The 18,564-nt window shown below is 29.8% G+C and overlaps 2 protein-coding genes and 1 pseudogene across 2 annotated transcripts; 1 reads left to right on the forward strand and 2 right to left on the reverse strand.

The window, feature by feature from the left end:
• Positions 1–2,717: 2,717 nt before the first annotated feature.
• Positions 2,718–3,941, reverse strand: LOC149511612 (scopoletin 8-hydroxylase-like; annotated as a pseudogene).
• Positions 3,942–7,751: 3,810 nt separating this feature from the next.
• LOC149511613 (scopoletin 8-hydroxylase-like) lies at positions 7,752–9,578 on the reverse strand. The gene is made up of 3 exons (XM_089754461.1): positions 8,803–9,578; positions 8,353–8,698; positions 7,752–8,217 (listed from the first exon to the last, which is right to left on the reverse strand). Exons 1-3 carry the CDS (start codon positions 9,300–9,302, stop codon positions 7,966–7,968), a joined length of 1,098 nt encoding a protein of 365 aa, XP_089610587.1. The 5' UTR covers positions 9,303–9,578; the 3' UTR covers positions 7,752–7,965.
• Positions 9,579–12,736: 3,158 nt separating this feature from the next.
• LOC149511614 (scopoletin 8-hydroxylase-like) lies at positions 12,737–14,127 on the forward strand. Its single transcript, XM_089754523.1, has 3 exons — positions 12,737–13,294; positions 13,400–13,745; positions 13,840–14,127. The coding sequence occupies exons 1-3, from the start codon at positions 12,795–12,797 to the stop codon at positions 14,080–14,082; spliced, it is 1,089 nt and encodes a 362-aa protein (XP_089610649.1). The 5' UTR covers positions 12,737–12,794; the 3' UTR covers positions 14,083–14,127.
• Positions 14,128–18,564: the final 4,437 nt, after the last annotated feature.

An 18,564-nucleotide genomic window follows, 5' to 3' on the forward strand; every position in this document is an offset into this window, starting at 1 on the left:
TGGTAGGAAATCTATTTTAGGGTATTTGTTCACTTTTGCATGAGGAACTGTCTTGATAGTCTAAATTGCAAAAGTGTATTGCATTGTCAATACAAAAGCTGAATATATTGTAGCAACTAAAGCAAGTAAAGAAATGCTTTGGATAAAACATTTTTTTTTTGAATTAAAGTTGAATCAGAAAGAGTACGTGATGTTTTGTGATAGTTATAGTGCCTTAGATTTGAGTAAAAATGTCATTTACCGTGCTAAAACGAAGCACATTCATGTTAGATATTACTAGTAGCATTTAGTGATTGAAGAACAATAGATACTGTTGAAGAAAGTTCATACTGATGAGAATATAGCAGATATGTCGACTAAGACATTTCCTAAGAAAAAGCTTAAGCTTTGCAATAACTTAGCCATAATGGGTTCTTTGGCCAAGGTAAGTTTCAAATGAAATTGTTATTATGATAAATTTCATCCTAATGGGGTTAGAAGGGGAGATTGTTAGGAATGTATGGAGTCCAACCCTAATTGATTAGCCAATTAAAAGGCCTTAAGCCTTTTTGCCTTTGATCATGGAATAAAGCCCTACATATAAAAATGGGGTAATTTTTAGCGTGAAAAGAAAGTGAGAGAGTAGGGCCAAAATCGAGAGGAAAAGAAAAACCAAGAAAAGATAAAGAGTAAAGAGAAAACAAAGAGTTAGTTGAACAAAAGTCGATTCATAGTTCGATTGAGCTAAAATTTTGTCAACAGGTTCATGATTCACTATTATACATTCTGAATAGTGGAGATCGGATTTGAAGCTTTCTAGAAACAAATCTATGGTGTATTTGTTGAGTCACCTATTTGCTGAGATTTCTCCAATTGTCTTTCTAGCTGTTAATTAGCTCTAGTTTTAGCTAAAAGAGAACTTTGTATATCCATTATTTGCTAGTTGTGATTTTTCTGGTGGTCTATGATTTTTTTTCTACACTGAAAGGTTTTCCATGTAAATCATGGTATGCTTTTTTTTTTTGTTAATTATTGATTGTTGTCTATTGCAGTGGGTTTATTGCAATATATTGCTTCTACGTTGTTGTGTTTGTCATTTCAGGCCCAACATTATTTTGTTTGAAAATGGAAGAAAAAAGAAAAGAGACTGAGTGAAATCATAATATCATTTTTATTGAAAAAAATTGCTTAAATAATAGGGTGAACCATGGTTTCAAATAACAATTCTGTAACGAAATAGCGACCATGAAATTGTAATAGTACCACCATCGGCCACCTCTATTGGGAGAAAATGCAGCTGAGAAATTAAATTACACTCAAAACAATGCATAATGGCGGCTAAAAAATGCTGTAAGGGGGAATAGTGGCAATAATAGACAATTATTGCCGCTATCCCTATTTTCCTAGTTACTGGTTCAAATTAAACAAAAAAAAAAAACTTCAACACAAATAAAGCAACTAAGAAGACTGCAAGAGTAAAAGCAAAAACAAAAGCAAAAAGAAAACTCAAGTATCAGATTTTCAGTTTCAAAATCAATCAAAAAAATTTAAAAAATAATATCAAATCATTTATCAACCATTCAATCGGCAACAACCTTAACTTAATTCACAAATTACTCAAATTCAAATCAACTTTAAGCCTTGAATCAACAATCAAGATCAAAGAAGGTAAGAGAAAGTTAATTTTTTTTTTTTTGTAAAATTTATGTAGAATAATGTTGATCTTTGTAAGAATCTGAGAGAGATGAGGCAAGGTACTTTGTAGGCAATGACATTGACAAGGGGATGTGAGAGAAAGTGATGGTGTAGAGAGAAAAAAGGATAGAAGAAAGAGATGCGAAAAAGAAATGAAGATGAGGGTTTTTAGTTATCAAAATTTAGGAGAAATTTTAAGGGTGAGGGGCTATCTACTATTAAGTGAGATGCGTGAGAGCGGAGTGGGGTGGTGCAGGGGTTGGGTTTGGGTGGGTTGGTTTTTTTTTTAATTTAATTCTATAATTAATTTTATCAAAATATAAATTTAAAATTTTGTAATTTTTAAAATTATATATATATATGGATTTTAGATGAAAATTTTTAATAAATTTTTTTTATAAGTTAGATGAAAAATAATTAAAATTAAATATTATATTTTAATTTTGTTATTTATTAATTTATGATTTTGTATTTGAAATTTAATAATTTTTTGTTATTTTAGTATTTATATTGTTGTCAATTCTTTTGCTATTGATTAATTCTTATTAATTTATAATCGATGGAATTTGAAATTATTATATTTTTAAGTTTGTAATTTTATTAAATATGGATGCTTGGTATTGAACATATTATATTCAGTTAATATTTTGATTTGCCTAGAATTAATATTGAATATAAACTTGGCTTAAGCAAAAATTTTGTTGTTAAACCAAATATGAACGCTTTATTATAATCTAAATAAAATTGTGAATAAGTTTTTTAAAAAATAAAAAACATAGAGTGTCATAAATTGTTTTAAAAATCATTAAATAAGAGTTTTTATAATTATAATTATAATTATTACATTTTATAACCAATTGTGCAAAATTAAAAAAAATTCACGATCGCAATGATCATAATGACCACAATGATCTCCGTTATATCCAAAATTTCGATAAATGCGACGTGATCGAAAATGTGATCATGACTGCTATTTAAATCCCTAAGGTAAAGTAAATGAGCTTAACTCTCAATGCCAAAAAATACAATAGAATTTTTCTACATTAAGTAGAATTGATTTGAGCAAAATTAAGAGATTTTTTGCCATCATGTGTATTTCCAAAACAATTGTTCATATAATCTGATAATAAAAATTCTCTATAACGAGCCACCCCATCTTTCTCTACCACTTGAGGCAATGGTGCAATCTTATTCGTTGGTTTTGGACTAGTAAATATTGGTAGTGATACTGTTGATTTTGCGCTTGTGGTACAAACTCTATGCTCCGCACTTTTGTACCTTCCGTTGCTTAATATCTACATAAAAAATGAAAGTTTAAACTTTGTAGATAATTAGGCAGCTAGGTACTAGAACATGTTCGTTCTATTTCAATCATGAATTTAAAAAAACTTATTTTGTCATGGTTAATTTTTCATTCAAATGAAAAAAGTCTCAGAATTTGAGGGTTTAACCTAGTGATTCATTCACTTTCATTAGGAAATGAATTATAGCAAGATAAAGGATTCGATTTTTAGCACATTTCTTTCTTTTACCAAAAGAAATGGTCTAAATATAAATTCTGGTACAAACTTGTAACATATCACAAATATTGATGACCAAGGCACCAGGAATAGGAAAAATCTTTACCCACTCTCCCTTCTTTTCCATATCCATATCTTTTGAAACTTTCACATACAAACCACTATTTCCATCTTGTAATAAGATTGTAAGGATAACCATATCAGAGTGTTGCCTTACACCAACTGTGAGTTTAGGGTTAGTATACATCGGATAAAAATTCATGTTAACCATCTTTTTGCCAATCAATGTATCAGTTTGTGAGTCATGTAGTTCCACTCCAAGGTTTTCCATCAAGGCTTCCACCAATTTCCTAACCATTTCAAGTGATGAGTTTAAATACTGAAAAGCAATATTCCTGAAAAGAGAATATTGATATATTTATGAGTCTATTATAATTAGGTTTGGAATGTCATGCTAAAAGAAGAAAATTGATCACAAAGCATGTTTCATTACTTTCATTCCACAGGCCAATGTTGAAGAGCTTTAGCATCATTGGTGTAGGCTATGCTAATGTAGTCTTTCCACTCCAATGCTTTTTCTTTCTCTAGCACAACTTTGCATCAAGTAGTGAATCAATCAAATTATAATTATAAATGTGTGAAACCTTAGTCTGAGAGACAAGGAAAGAAGTTGAATTTTCTTTTTAATCAAGATTTCATACTTGTGGAAAGGATGGAACTGAGGGTAGGTAAGAGGCAATCCACCATTTAGCCCATTCCAAAGGTTAAATATAAATTTTTTGTTTAATATATTTTATATTATTTTTTGTTAAGTTAAAAAAAATCAAAATTACGTGATTCTCATTAATTAATTGATAAATATAGGTGTTTATGAAGTTGAGTCAGATTAAGCCTAATTAATCTTTTAAAACCTTCCCCCAAGGTTCTACCTAATTCAGCGAGATCAAGAGGTTCGAAAATTTTAAAAATATTAAGATAACAAAAAACTATTAAAATTTGACAATTTTTATATTTTAAATATATTTTAAAATTAAAATTACATAAAATATTGTTATTAATAATTTAATGTTTATCATTAGATGAAAACTCAAAAATCTCTATCAAAGATTTGATTTAAGTAAAGGTATACATCCACTCGACCCATTGATAGGTCTATCAATAAATGACCAACAACAAGTTTAAATTATATTAAATTATATTAATTATTTTGGGTTTTGTTTCAACTACACAATTTATTTGTCCTCATAAATAGTTTAGGTTAACATATTACTTTTTCATAAAAAAAAATGATAACCTATTACTTAGGTAACAATTTAAAAAATATGCTTCGCCAACAATAGAAAAGGGACAATTTGAGGATTATTCTAAAATCTTAATCGTACCATTTTATTTTAAATTTATCCTAAGGTCTTAATTCTAATTGTTTTAAAATTTAATGTTCAAGTATTGAAAATAATTCTTAAGACATTCCATCAATCTGGTAGAACTCTTAAAAATATTTTCCCACCTCAAAAGTATTCAAGAATCCCATTTGTTTTCTTGAAAACGTTTTATCATTTGAATAAGTTTAACTATTTTTTATTTTTTTATTTTTATTGAAAATATATCGAATTATTCCACCATTTAGGCCAAATTAGAAATATTTCTATTTTTTGAATTTCTAAAATTTTCACCATTTGGGCCTATTTAGAAATTCTTTTTATTTTTCTTTTATTTGGAAAGAAAATAATATGACAATTATTTTTCTTGAAATTTCATTTAAATTCATTCACCATTTAGGACAATTTTAAAGAAATTTCTTACCTAGAGATTTTTTAGGAATTTACCATTTGAAATTTCTAAGAATTTCATCCTTGGGTAATTATCAAATATTTTCAATCAAAAATTTAATTTAACTTATTTTTTATTTTTTCTCTTTTTTGTTTGAAAATAAATATTAATTATTGTTATTGAAATTTTATCTAAAATATTCCACCGTTTGGGACAAATTTAGAAAAGAATTTCTCACCTAGGAATTTTATAAAAATTTGCTATTTGAAATTTCTAAAAATTCCATCCTTGGATAATTATTATTTATTCTCAAAAATATTTTTTTTGTTCTTTTTCCTAAACTTGTCATGTAAAAAAAATACCCCTAAAAAAATCAAATACATAAATAAATAACTAAATAAAATAAATAAAAAAAACCAAAAATAAAAAGAAACGGCTCGGTTGGAGTGGCTCGACACGGCTTTGCTTTAGGCACAAAAAACGGCTCGAAAACTTGGCTTGGAGAATCAACTCGGCTTGGCTTGACTACAAGAATCGACTGAAACGTGGGTCAGCATAAGTAGGTTGCGCTCGAATCCGATCACCCGAATAAAAATACGCAGACCCTGATGGTTTATTAAAGCAAAAACAACATCGTTTTGATGAGGGGATAAAAGCCCGAACTCAGTCTTTTCCCTCAGATTTTCCTTCTCCCCCTCTCTCTTTTCTTCCCCTTTTCTCTCCCTCTTCCTCTATACCAGATGAATTCTGGTTGAATATTCATTGGATTCTAAAAATGTTGCCAAAATCTGGGTTTGTTCACCAAAAGTTGGTTGAAAGCTCATCGATTTCTGAAAAGCTATCACCGAAAACTAGGGAACACGTCAGAATCTTCAACCAACGCCAAAAAATTCACCAAAACTTGAAAAATCCATTGAAAAATTCAGTCGATGCAAAAAAATTCACCGAAATCTAAAAAGTTTTACCGAAATTTGAGAATTTTTTAGATTTTTCCAAGAATCTTCAATTTTTTTTTTATTTTTATTAATCTTGCTATTTCTTCTATATATTTTCTTGCCTATCTTCATGTGTATTTTCCTTTTTTCTCTATGTTTATGTTTCATTGATCTTTTTTGTTGATTTCTCTGTGTATTTATAGGCTTGATAGAAGAGTTCTTAATTAACCAAGAATCCGTTTCAATATTATCACCAAACATGGATTTATCCTATTGCAAAATAGATCCATCTATAACTCTTCCACCAGCAGAAATCGTCATTATTTTTTTTTCTCATTATCCTAACCTAAAGATAAAGCAACTAAAAACAAAAAGAGAAAAAAATCACAGATAAACATCAAAATAAATAAGTAAAATAATACAAATAAAACCCAAAAAAATTAAAAAATACATAAATAAATATAAGACATAAAACAATAAGCAGTTGAAGCTTAACTGCCTGAACCCTATTGAGCCAGACCCAATTGGTTTGGGTCCAGACTAAATAGGATATCTACACATAATGATACTACTAATATTCAATAGCATTACTAAAATCATGCCAAAAGAAAATTTTGAACAATCACTATCACGTATCCCTAAATTTAATTTTTCAAAAAAAATAAACATTTTTTCACTTCTTTGACTTCAAAAAGCAATTTGAAGTAAAATTAAAAAAAAGGGGGGGAAAGATGAAAAGATGAGGGAAAAGGCTAGAGTAGCCTTATGTGTTTGACAAGTAGTCAAAGGATCATTGAAAGGTATATCAATAGCCTAACATCTGCAATGCTCTATAACACAAAGCTGCATAAAACCAAATAGGATTATCCTTTCTTTGCCGTGGCCTTTTCACTTTCTTTTGTAAGGTAGCCCTATGCTACCCTTTCATCAATGCCCCTAAGAAAAGTAGTTTAGGGTTGCTATTTACTCACCCCACTTGGACTGTTCATTACTTGTAGAGAAAATTAATTGTTATTTGGGCTTAATTTAAGTAGCAAAGGCGGTATGAGATTGCGATGGAGGTGGTAAATTTCAGTTCTGTGTTTCTTTGTTAAACATTAATATCTATGAAAAAAATAATGGAAAGCAATAGCAAGATTTTTCTTTGTTTTTAATTTCTTGACGGCTTGACCAGGGGTAATAAAATAAAATTTTTAGAAAGTTAAAAAGGAAGGAAATTAGTTTTACCTACTGGACGGAATGAGAAGGATTTTTCAGTTAAAAGGGGAAAAAATTTTTCAAATAAAAATTTAATAATCATTCAAATTTTTATTATTTATTACAATCAATTCAGCTTATCAATTATATTATTATTATATAAAAATTGATTAATTGTCAATACTCATTTTTATCTAATTCAAAACTCAATTGGAATAAAAATAAATGTTTAAGTAGTCTGATTGGGGATATATATATATATATATATATTTAAAGTTCAATTGATCTGAAATAAGAAATTTTATACTTAATTAATTATAATAAAATATCATAAACTTAAATGATTATTAAATTTTTATTAGAGAGCCTTTTTTTTATCATTTTATAATTTTTTTTTTTTTTGTATATAAAAGATCGCAGTTTGAGTATAAAAGAAAATGTTACAAGGGTTGGAATTAAAATACTAAACTTGCTAAATATCACTTAGACTCAATTGATTGATACATAATTCATTGAGTTTTTCAATAGGGGTTGAATCCACTTGCCCAAATCAAAACACTGCCCTGTTTTATTTTGGTAAGAAAATTATATATGTTACTGTAAATGCTACATTATTGATTTTTAATACTACATATATTTTGAATATTGTTGCTAATAATCAGAAAAATAGTTGTGATCTCAATTACAAATAAGAAGCTGATGAATTACAACTTTTGGTTCGAAAATATAGAAAGAACAGATATCAGAGGCTACCCTAAATCATCATCATTTTATTGTCACATACAAAACACTTGTGCTAAACATAAGAGGGAGTAATAGATGTGCCGAAATCAATAGCACCGAGAACAGAGTAGAATATGTCTTCTATTTCAAGCCAAGTTGGGTTTTGCAAACTCAAGGGACTTCTTGCCATCATGTGCATTTCCAAAAAAGCTGTTCATGTAATCTGAAAAAACAAACTCTCTATATCGAGCCACTCCATCTTTCTCGACCACCTGAGGCAATGGTGCAATCTTTTGTGTTGCTTGTGGGCTCGTAAATATTGGTATTGACACTCTGGACTTTGTGCTTGTGGTGCGAACTCTATGTTCTGCACTTTTGTACCTTCCATTACTTAATATCTGAATAAAACAAATTAAAAACACAATTATTAATATTTTTTTTTTCAATCTTCCATTTGTTCAAATTCTTATGCTATAGTATGATTAATTTTCGAATGAAATGAAACGAGTGTCGATAGAAACTTTGATTTGAACCTGTAACATATCGCCAATGTTGATGACCAAGGCACCAGGAACAGGAGGAATCTCGACCCACTGTCCCTTCTTTTCCATGTCTACATCTTCTGGGACTTTTACATACAAACCGCCAATCCCATCTTGTAATAAGATTGTGAGAGTACCCATGTCAGAATGGCGTCCTACACCAACTGTGAGCTCAGGACTAGGACATGTTGGATAATAGTTCATATTAACCATCTTCTTTCCAATGAATGCATCAATCTTTGAGTCATCTAGTTCCACTCCAAGATTTCCCATCAAAGCTTCAAGCAATTTCCTCACCATATCAAGCGATGTGTTCAAGTATTGAAGAGCAACATCCCTACAAAGAGAATATTGATATTTATATGAATATGAAACTCTATAAATGCGGTTTGGGAATATCTGGGAAAAGAAGAATAGAGAGCACAAAACATATTTCATTACCTGCACTCTACAGGCCAATGTTCAAGAGCTTCAGCATCATTAGTGTAGGCCATGCTAATATAGTCTTTCCATTCCAATGCTTTCTCATTTTCTGGGACAAAGCTCGTACCATACTTCACTAACGGGGTTGGACTCACTTCTTTGCAATAAACAGCCTTCCTTTCAGCGGGCAGACCAAAGAAGTTATGGGCGGTCCCTTTAAGGGACTCCAGTAGATCGACGGGTACTCCATGGTTCACAACTTGGAAGAAGCCAAGAGTCTCAGCGGCTCTAACAATCTCCTTGACTACTTCATCGTGGTCAGGGCCATCAAGCCTCGACAAATCAACCGGTGGCATCTCACATTTGGTTGCATTTTTCTTATCAATCTGCTCGGCTGGTGGTTGAATGTAAGCCTGGGGCACCTTTGATATGCCAGAGTCCACCAATCCCTTCACGCCGTTTCCATCTTGGACGACAAAGTTGAAAAGTGAGTTGCCATTATCGAAACTTGGAGCCATTTGGGTCTGTTGTATATTTCTTTTGTATGTCGAGAAGTTTTATTGATAAGAGGTTGTGTGGTGCTTCAACCAAAGGGAAGGAGGCTATTTATAGTGCATGGCTGGTTCATCATCAAATATTAAAATTTTAGTTTCCTGTTGACCTTTATGGTGAATGACTTTGAATTTTTCAGCAAGACAAGGTATTGGGCGTCTAAAGATTGACAATTATCACTTTTGGTGAAGAAATTTAGCATTCTATAAAAATCAAGGAAGCTGCCATAATCTAGAACGGGTTCTCTCCATCAGACCAAAAACATAAGCAAAATGCCAAAATGGAAAGGAAAATTTCTTAAAACTTTCCATTGCATATTAATTTTTTTAAAAGGAATAATGATAGAGTACATTTTCTCCATGGAATTGGAGATCGGAATAATTAGAAATTTGTTCTCTCAAGATATTACGTCATATTCACTAGTAAATATTCTCAAATTTTAACTTAGAGTTTTTGACAGCATATGTAAAATATGTTAATTATATTTAAAATACAATAAGTTACTAAATTTAATTATTTATTTCATATGCATAATAATATAATAATAATCCAAAAAAATTGAGATGCATAATAAGAAAGTTTTGACTTAATTTTGTTTGAATTAATCCACAAAAATTGAGATGCATGCTGCAAGAAGATAATAGTCAACAAATTCCACAAGTTGCTTTTCCATTTAGGAAAATTTTCTGGTTGAGACAAAGGTTCGATCTCCATCTTTTCAGACAACTTTGTTTCTTATTGTTTTTGGAAATCTAAGTATCGATGTCATTTGTGGAAAGTTCGTTCCGATAATTGATAGTGTTCTCCAAGCAACGCAATGTGATAATTTCATTGCAAGTTATAGACTTGAAAATTAATAAGTTGAATTCTTAATTTGGATATGGTGTTGTTTCTTTTATTCCCATTTATTGCCCCTTCATGACTTCTACTAAAACCCAAACTAGTCTGATCTCTATTTTGGAGCCTAATAGGTTCATTTTGAAAAATATATATATATATATATATATATGAAAATATTAAAATTTTAATATGTTTAAATATATTTTATAATTAAAATTATACAAAAATATAATTTTTAAAAATCTTATTGAAAGTTGGGCATCTAAGTTTTTAACCCCGAAATATTTTCCATAATGATCGAACCTTGATTGCCTTCCATTCTGTCTAACTGATGAGTTTCCTATTCGTACCAAATTAATCTAATTCATTAAGTGGCCATCACTGAAGGAAAAAGCCAAAGACCATTATTTGCCTTAATTATCTTCGAGGTAAGCGAAAGTTCTGGAAATGAAGAGAAACGGAAAAAGGACAGGAGAGAAAGAAAAAAAATAGGAAAAAGGTCAAAAAGTACAAAAAAGTATATCGAATTTTGATAATTTACAATTTGATACATAGAAATTATAAAATCTCAAATTAATTTAACTATTAAATTATTTAAAAAAATTTTAAATATGCATTTCATGCCTTAAAACCATTTTACTGTCTTGATCTTATCGTTTATCTATCATTCTCTATTTTTTTTAAAGTAAATAATGTGTCTTCAGTTGTGAATTTTAGACCAAGATTTTATAGCATGAGGAGAACCGGTGGATCAAATAAGCCTTTTTTTATTTATAAAATCTTTGTCAACCGGACTTGAATTTTAGATACGAATAAACATTCTAGAACCAATAGCTATCGATTTTCCCCATTTTTTTGGTCAGAATTGGTGGTAGCTGAAAATCCATTTCCTTAAGTTTCTTCCAATGTTTACGTAAACAAGTAACTGAAATCAAAGATGAAAAACTATAAATGATCATATTTAAACGGCCAAAAACTTTTCTTGCTGAAACGTTCAAACCCTTTCATCATCAATGTCAAATGATAATTATTATTTTATTATTAGTTTTTTTAACAAAGAAAAACAATGAAGACCTATAAATTTAAATGTAACAAAAACAACTTAGGAATCTTTAATTTGAATTTTTGAGATTATATAACTTTTTGAGTTGTAGGTATGTTTAGAAAAAAAAAATTTTGATAAATAGTTATGGGAAATCTAAAAATAATAGACATTCAATCAGAGAAGGAGAAAACATATAAAATATAATTATTTTTTCAGATTACAATTTAGTCATAATATTTTTGGAAGTATACTATCTATTTTCATTACCGAATCAAACAAATAACCATACCTATTGCACAAAAAGACTTAACATTCATTAAATAACCATGCTTAAGTTTAAATTCTTAGGTGAATGGTATGGGATTTAATTGTGTGATCGGAGAAAACAATCTTTCTAATTATAAAAAGTAGTTATAATGTGAATCCTCATTGGGTTTTATCTCTTTTTCTAAATTTAGAAACAAAAGGAAATTTCGTTAAAAGGAATTTAGACTTTGGGCTAATGAAAGGTGCCCCAAGCTTTCCATTCGCCTACCATAAAGGAAGCATGAGCAAATCACCATTGACCATGACTGATTAGTGGGTCAAGCTTAAGCAAATCGTCATTGATCATGACTGATAGATCTAAGGAATAGAAAACATTCTATTTCTTTGTTCTTTCCATATTTGATTATTTTGGACTCTACAGAAGAGGTATTAATTACTTTGATATTCTATATTATGAATGTAACATATAGTTATCTGGGTTTTTGTACCTATTGATTAGTGACCAGTATATATAAGGAATTTAGGTATAAATTGGTTAATTTTGTTAATTTACTTTGAAAATCACAAATTTTTTTAAAAATATGTTCAACAACATAACTAAAAAATATTTTTGAATAATTAAATGTAAATTTTTTTTGAACAAAATTCATGATTTAATTTTTATATAGGACAAATATATTAGAATGGTTGTTAAATTTAGTTTAGCATTTATATTTAAACAATTTTCCCTTAGTTTTCTTTGGGATCATCTCGATTTTATAACTAAAATTAGTCATGGGCTTTGCATCCAAATTTCACGTACGGAAATGGTGTCTAATGTTTGTTAAATATGATTAAAATATTTGAAGTGCTCTATACCATTGAAAAGTCATTGCTTTTAACAAAAAAGAAAAAAAAAAAGAAAAGTCTTGTCAATACTTCGTTTGAATTGTGATATCCTGCGTGTAGAGAGAGTTCATATTCACAAAAGGCAGCGCAGGGCTTGAATTTTAGATTTAATAATATTTTTATTTATTGTAGTAATAATAATAATAATAATAGTATTTTAGTCAGAATTGGGGATTTGCCGTTCTAGAAATATTGTGGAAGCTGAAATTCGAATTCCTTGGTTTTATAAATTATTAAATATCTTTAAAAGCTTATGTAAATACCAAGCACCTTCTCTTCGGAAGAAGTCTAAACCACCGATGCACTATAAATAGAGCCATCACTTGGTTTGATGAATCACACAACTTCATATCAATCAAACCCTCTCGACATACAAAAGAAATATTCAACAGCCTTACTTACATTTATTTACACACAAATGGCTCCAAGTTTTGATAATGGCAGCTCACTTTTCAACTTTATCGTCCGAGATGGAAATGGCGTCAAAGGAATTGTGGACGCTGGCATCTCAAAGGTCCCCCAGGCTTACATTCAACCACCGGCCGAGCAGATTGATAAGAAAAATGCAAGCAAATGTGAGGTGCCACCGATTGATTTGTCGAGGCTTGATGGGCCTGACCATGATGAAGTTGCCAAGGAAATTGTTAGAGCAGCTAAGACTCTTGGCTTCTTCCAAGTTGTCAACCATGGAGTGCCTGTTGATCTACTAGAGTCACTTAAGGATGCTGCACATAACTTCTTCGGCCTGCCAGCTGAAAGAAAGGCTGTTTATCTTACAGAAGTGAGTCCAACTCCATTAGTGAAGTATGGGACAAGTTTTGTTCCTGCGAAAGAGAAAGCATTGGAATGGAAAGACTATATCAGCATGGTATACACCAATGATGCAGAAGTTCTTCAGCATTGGCCTATAGAGTGCAGGTGGGCTTTTCCTTTCTTTTTTTTCGAAAGAAGCCAATTGACTAGTATTAGTTTATTTATATATACTTACCATCAATTGATTCTTTTACCTTATTCTTCTTTTAGGGAAGTGGCACTTGAGTATTTAAAGACGTCGCTTGACATGGTAAAGAAATTGCTTGAAGTTTTGATGGAAAACCTTGGAGTTAAACTAGATGACTCGAAGATTGATGCACTTATTGGCCGGAAGACCGTCAATATGAACTACTATCCAACATGTCCTAATCCAGAGCTCACAGTTGGTGTAGGGCGTCACTCTGATATGGGCACCCTCACCGTCTTGTTACAAGATGGGATTGGAGGTTTGTATGTCAAAGTTCCAGACGATGCAGATATTGATAAAAAAGGAGAATGGGTAGAGATCCCACCTGTTCCTGGTGCTCTGGTCATCAATGTTGGCGATATGTTACAGGTTCAAATCAAAATTTGAATAAGGGTCCTTTTCTTTAATGAAAAATAATCATGCAAATACCATATGTTTTTAATTCATCTATGTTTGTCTGCAGATATTAAGCAATGGAAAGTACAAAAGTGCAGAGCATAGAGTTCGTACGACAAGCACAAAATCAAGGGTGTCAATACCAATATTTACAATTCCAAAACCAACAGAGAAGATTGGACCGCTGCCTCGAGTAGTACAGAAAGATGGAATTGCTCGTTATAGAGAGTTCGTTCTTGCAGATTACATGAACAACTTTTTTGGAAATCCACATGATGGCAAAAAGTCCCTTGATTTTGCAAGGATTTAATTTTACTTGATGGAGAATAATTTATATGCCTAAATTTAATTTTGATTTTAGTTTGTCTTTTTGCTGGTTCTTAACTTCTTATTTCATCTTCTATTGAATTTTGAAATTAAAGAAAATAAATGTACACAGACTCGTATCTCGATAAGAAATTATCTGGCTATTGATTTTCTAATAGAGTGTAAAATTTATTAACTTCTATCAATAAAATTCATGTTAAGCGTAAATTCATATTAAGCATTATGTTGCCTTTTCGTTTTACCTGAGGAATTTTTTTTATCCCCAAATTTAAACCAAAACCTTCAGCTAGAGCCTCAATTATCAATGTGTACATTTGGAGAACTTAAAAGAATCTATTCGATTTACTAATCAGTATTTTCTTTACAAAAAATCAATTACCAGTGCACTCGAATATTTGGCTTAGTTGATTGATCCCTTACTCTAAGAAAAGGTTCCAATTCCTTTTCTTTAATTTCAAAGAACAGTATTTTTTTCTTTTTCTTTTCAATTTTAATTAAAATATATATCTAATTCTTCGAGTAGTGGATAAACTTGTCCAAAGATATGTTATCCTTCAGACCCACGCTAGGCCTGCTTTTGAGAGTCTGATTAAGATTTTTGAATCTATCCCAATCAAAAGTTATTATTTTATTAAATAAAGAATGCAATATATTAATATAAAAATATTTTTATTACTATAATAAGTCTCAATCCATGGGCAAGGCTTGGGTTTAAAAGTTATTATTTTATTAATAAAGAAAGAAAAAGTGACAAACGTCCTAGCAAGTCTTGAAAGTGAGACAATCCCACAATTAAAAGATCATCCTAAATAAAAATAAAAATAAAAATGTGAAAGTAATTAATTAATTTATTTTATTTTATACATTCTTGGGGAGAATTAGTGTCGGAGGGAATACCAGCTTTCCAGAGTCCAAAATAGTCAGTGATAACTATTCTTTATCCATCCTTGGGCGACTCTAGTCAATTTTACAAAATTGAAGAGACCAAGAATCCTTATATTTGACCATAGGTAGTCAGCTTGAAGAAATCAGTTGCTTGATTAATCCACCAACTTTGCATCAAACAGTGAATCAATCAAATTATAATTATAAACGTGTGAAACCCTAGTCTAATAGACAAGGAAAGAAGCTCAATTTTCTTTTTAATCAAGATTTGATACTTGAGGAAAGGAAGGAACTGGGGGTGGGTAAGAGGCAGTCCATCATTTAGCCCATTCGAAAGGTTAAATATAAATTTTTTGTTTAATATATTTTATATTATTTATCGTTAAGTTAAAAAAATCAAAACTACATAATTCTCATTAATTAATTGATAAATATAAGTGTTTAGGTAGTTGAGTCAGATTAGGCTGGTTAATCTTTTGAAAGCTTTCCCCAAGGTTCAACCTATTTCAGCGCGGTCAAGAGGTTCAAAATTTTAAAAAATATTGAGATAACAAAAAATCATTAAAATTTTACAATTTTTATATTTTAAATATATTTTAAAATTAAAATTACATAAAATATTATTATTAATAATTTAATGTTTATGAGCAGACTAAAACTCGAAAATCTCTATCAAAATTTGATTCAAGGGTATAAATCCACTAGACCCGTAGATTGGTATATTAATAAATGACCAATAGCAAGTTTTAACTATATTAAATTTTATTAATTATTTTGGGTTTTGTTTCAACAACACAAAATTTATTTGTCCTCATAAAGACTTTAAGTTAACCTATTACCTTTTTTTAAAAAATGTTAACCTATTACGTAGGTAACGATTTAAAAAATATGCTTCTCCAACAATAGAAAAGGGACAATTTGAGGAATATTCTAAAATCTTAATCATGTAGTTTTCAATTTTTTCTTCAAATAATTGAATTTATTCTATAGTTTATTCTTTATGGATATTAAGTTATAATCCACGCTTTGCTATGGGTTAACTGCAATAAATTTTTTGTTGCATAAATTACTCTAAATTATTTTATATTCAACAATGATAAAGAGATTACGATAAAACTCAAAATTATTTTTTAATTTTATAGTGAACAACAACAAATATTATTTAGTTTTTTACAATTAGAAAATCTATTAACAAAGTTATAGAAAAACAATATTAAGATTGTCTATGCATTTAGTTTGCCAAGTCATCATCATAAGAACTTGTGAAACAAATACCACAAAATTCTATCTATGCCACTTATAAGCAAGATAAGCAGCTTACCTTTCCAACCTCTAAAACAATTCCTTTTGGAAAAGGAGGAAGGATTGAAAGGTAAATTTTAAAAGCAAATAAGAATTTATTTCATACCTAAACTTTTTTGTTCATGAGAAATGAGTATTACTGTTCGCATCAGCTAAGATTTTGATTGTAACTTGCATAAATAAAAGTAATATAGCAATAATCACAAAGTTAAGAAAACCGTATAACATAGCTTACAATTCTCTCATTGTACCTCCATGCAATATTCATTATTGGTTTGGATTAAATGGTTGAAGATTTCTAGAGCTACTTGTCAAGGACTAAAATTGCTATAATAAAACTTGAGATTTGTGTGTATGAGTGACTAACAATTACAAAATTGAGATCATTGGAAACCAGAAAGTGGATACTCATGTCAAGACTGGTGTTAAATTGTAGACCAACAATTCCCTATTAACTACAAATAACAAAAAAAGCTAAATTAAAAAAAAATGCAAATCGAACTTAAAAACTTAAAAAAACTTCAAAGCAAAAAATATTAAAAATCAAGCCATAAAAACAAAATTGAAGAACCAACATTAAAAAAAAAATGTAACCTCAACTTCATCATTCAAAACTCAATTTCAAAGTGAAACAAATCACATTAAACAATGATCTCAAATAACTTCAAACATAAGTAAAGTAAGATTGTGAATTCACATATGTAAATGATAATAACAATGTTTTTGATAAGACTAATAAAATAATTAATGAAAAGAAGTAGGACCAGAATCAACAAAAATATAATTGGCTTGCAAATCCTTTTTTTTTTCTTTCCCTATTCCCAATGGTTTATTATTTAACTTGGTTTGCATAATGTTTCCAACATGTTTAAATGAGCTTTAAACATCGATCTTGAATAAATCAGATGGAAATTATGAAGTTTGATCAACATAACAATGCTACTAATATTCAATAGCATTACTAAAATCATACCGAAAGAAAAATTTGACCAATCACTGTCAAGTTCCCTTGAATTTCATTTTACAAAAAGTAAACATTTTTTCACTTCTTTGACTTCAAAAAGAAATTCGAAGAAAATTAAAAAAAAAAAAAAGAAAAGTTGGAAAAAAGAGGGAAAATGCTAGAATAGCCTATGTGTTTGACAGGTAGTCAATGGATCATTGAAGGGTATATCAGTAGCCTAACATTTACAATACTCTATGACATAGAGCTGCATAAAACCAAATAAGATTACCCTTTCTTTGCCATTGCCTTTTCACTTTCTTTTTTAAGGTAGCCCTATGCTACCTTTTTCTACTTTGAATTTCATCAATGCAAAACCAAATGTTTCAGACGATGCTAATATTCCCAGCCTAGAAGACTTAAGAATTTTTTTTGTTGAAAATGGTGAATGAAGTAATTTGAGAGAGAACCAACCGGCAGCTCTTAAGAAAAGTAGTTTAAGGTTGCTATTGACTCACCCCACTTGGATTGTTCATTACTTGCAGAGAAAATTTGATGATAGATTCGTGATACCAGTTTTTGGTGGAAGAGGATTTGTTCCATTTATGCCTAGTTCATCCATTGGTGCAGCTGATGAAACTTTAGGAACCTAATGGATATTTTTAGGCATTAAAATTTTTCTTTTTTTATTTGTTGATGGTTTTATAATAATTGTTTTTCTTGTCATACATGGTAAAATATCCAATCTATTTTTCTAAAGTAGTGACAATATAATTAGTAAAACTTCATGCCGTTTTTTACAAATGAGGCAATAATTTAGAGATAGAGAAATGGGTTGTAGACATTGGAATCTAAACTTCAAATGTGTCAGATGTTATCTTTTAAGAGTGATTGCATGAACCAACTAAACTAAACCTTGGTTTTAAAATAAGACAATTTACCTTGTTATAAGATAGTGCAATAATGACTACACCTCAAACAATGGCTACCCACCAAACTATAAGCTAAAAATTCAAAGAAGTAACTCTGCTACCTTTCTATTCCTTCATCGATGGGTCATCAACAATATCTTAGGTAGCTGAATCAAAAACATGGGTCATTCAACAACACATAAATAGTTGTAACAAGTAAAAATAAAACACCATAGTTACTTACCAATAATCAAATGGACAGTGATCATAAGACCTTTAACAATGCCAAATTTGTCATGGATGACCTGCCACTATGTTTAAGGTCTGTTATTACTTGAAAGATAAAATTATTAGCCCAATGCTTCAAATAAATAAAAGAGGAATCATTATTACCTTAGCTAATAGAGCAAGGCAGTTAGTAATG

This window comes from Durio zibethinus, chromosome 25, assembly GCF_047325235.1.
Source record: "Durio zibethinus cultivar Kanyao isolate XHJ-2024 chromosome 25, ASM4732523v1, whole genome shotgun sequence".
Classification (NCBI taxonomy): domain Eukaryota; kingdom Viridiplantae; phylum Streptophyta; class Magnoliopsida; order Malvales; family Malvaceae; genus Durio; species Durio zibethinus.

Excerpts from the sequence above, each read along its gene's own strand:
- LOC149511613 (XM_089754461.1), bottom strand. The coding sequence starts at position 9,302 with ATGGCTCCAAGTTTCGATAATGGCAACTCACTTTTCAACTTTGTCGTC. Across the intron at positions 8,699-8,802 it reads CATTGGCCTGTAGAGTGCAG|GGATGTTGCTCTTCAATACT; the intron begins GTAATGAAATAT and ends TTCTCTTTGTAG. Across the intron at positions 8,218-8,352 it reads ACATTGGCGATATGTTACAG|ATATTAAGTAATGGAAGGTA; the intron begins GTTCAAATCAAA and ends TGTTTTATTCAG.
- LOC149511614 (XM_089754523.1), top strand. The coding sequence starts at position 12,795 with ATGGCTCCAAGTTTTGATAATGGCAGCTCACTTTTCAACTTTATCGTC. Across the intron at positions 13,295-13,399 it reads CATTGGCCTATAGAGTGCAG|GGAAGTGGCACTTGAGTATT; the intron begins GTGGGCTTTTCC and ends TTCTTCTTTTAG. Across the intron at positions 13,746-13,839 it reads ATGTTGGCGATATGTTACAG|ATATTAAGCAATGGAAAGTA; the intron begins GTTCAAATCAAA and ends GTTTGTCTGCAG.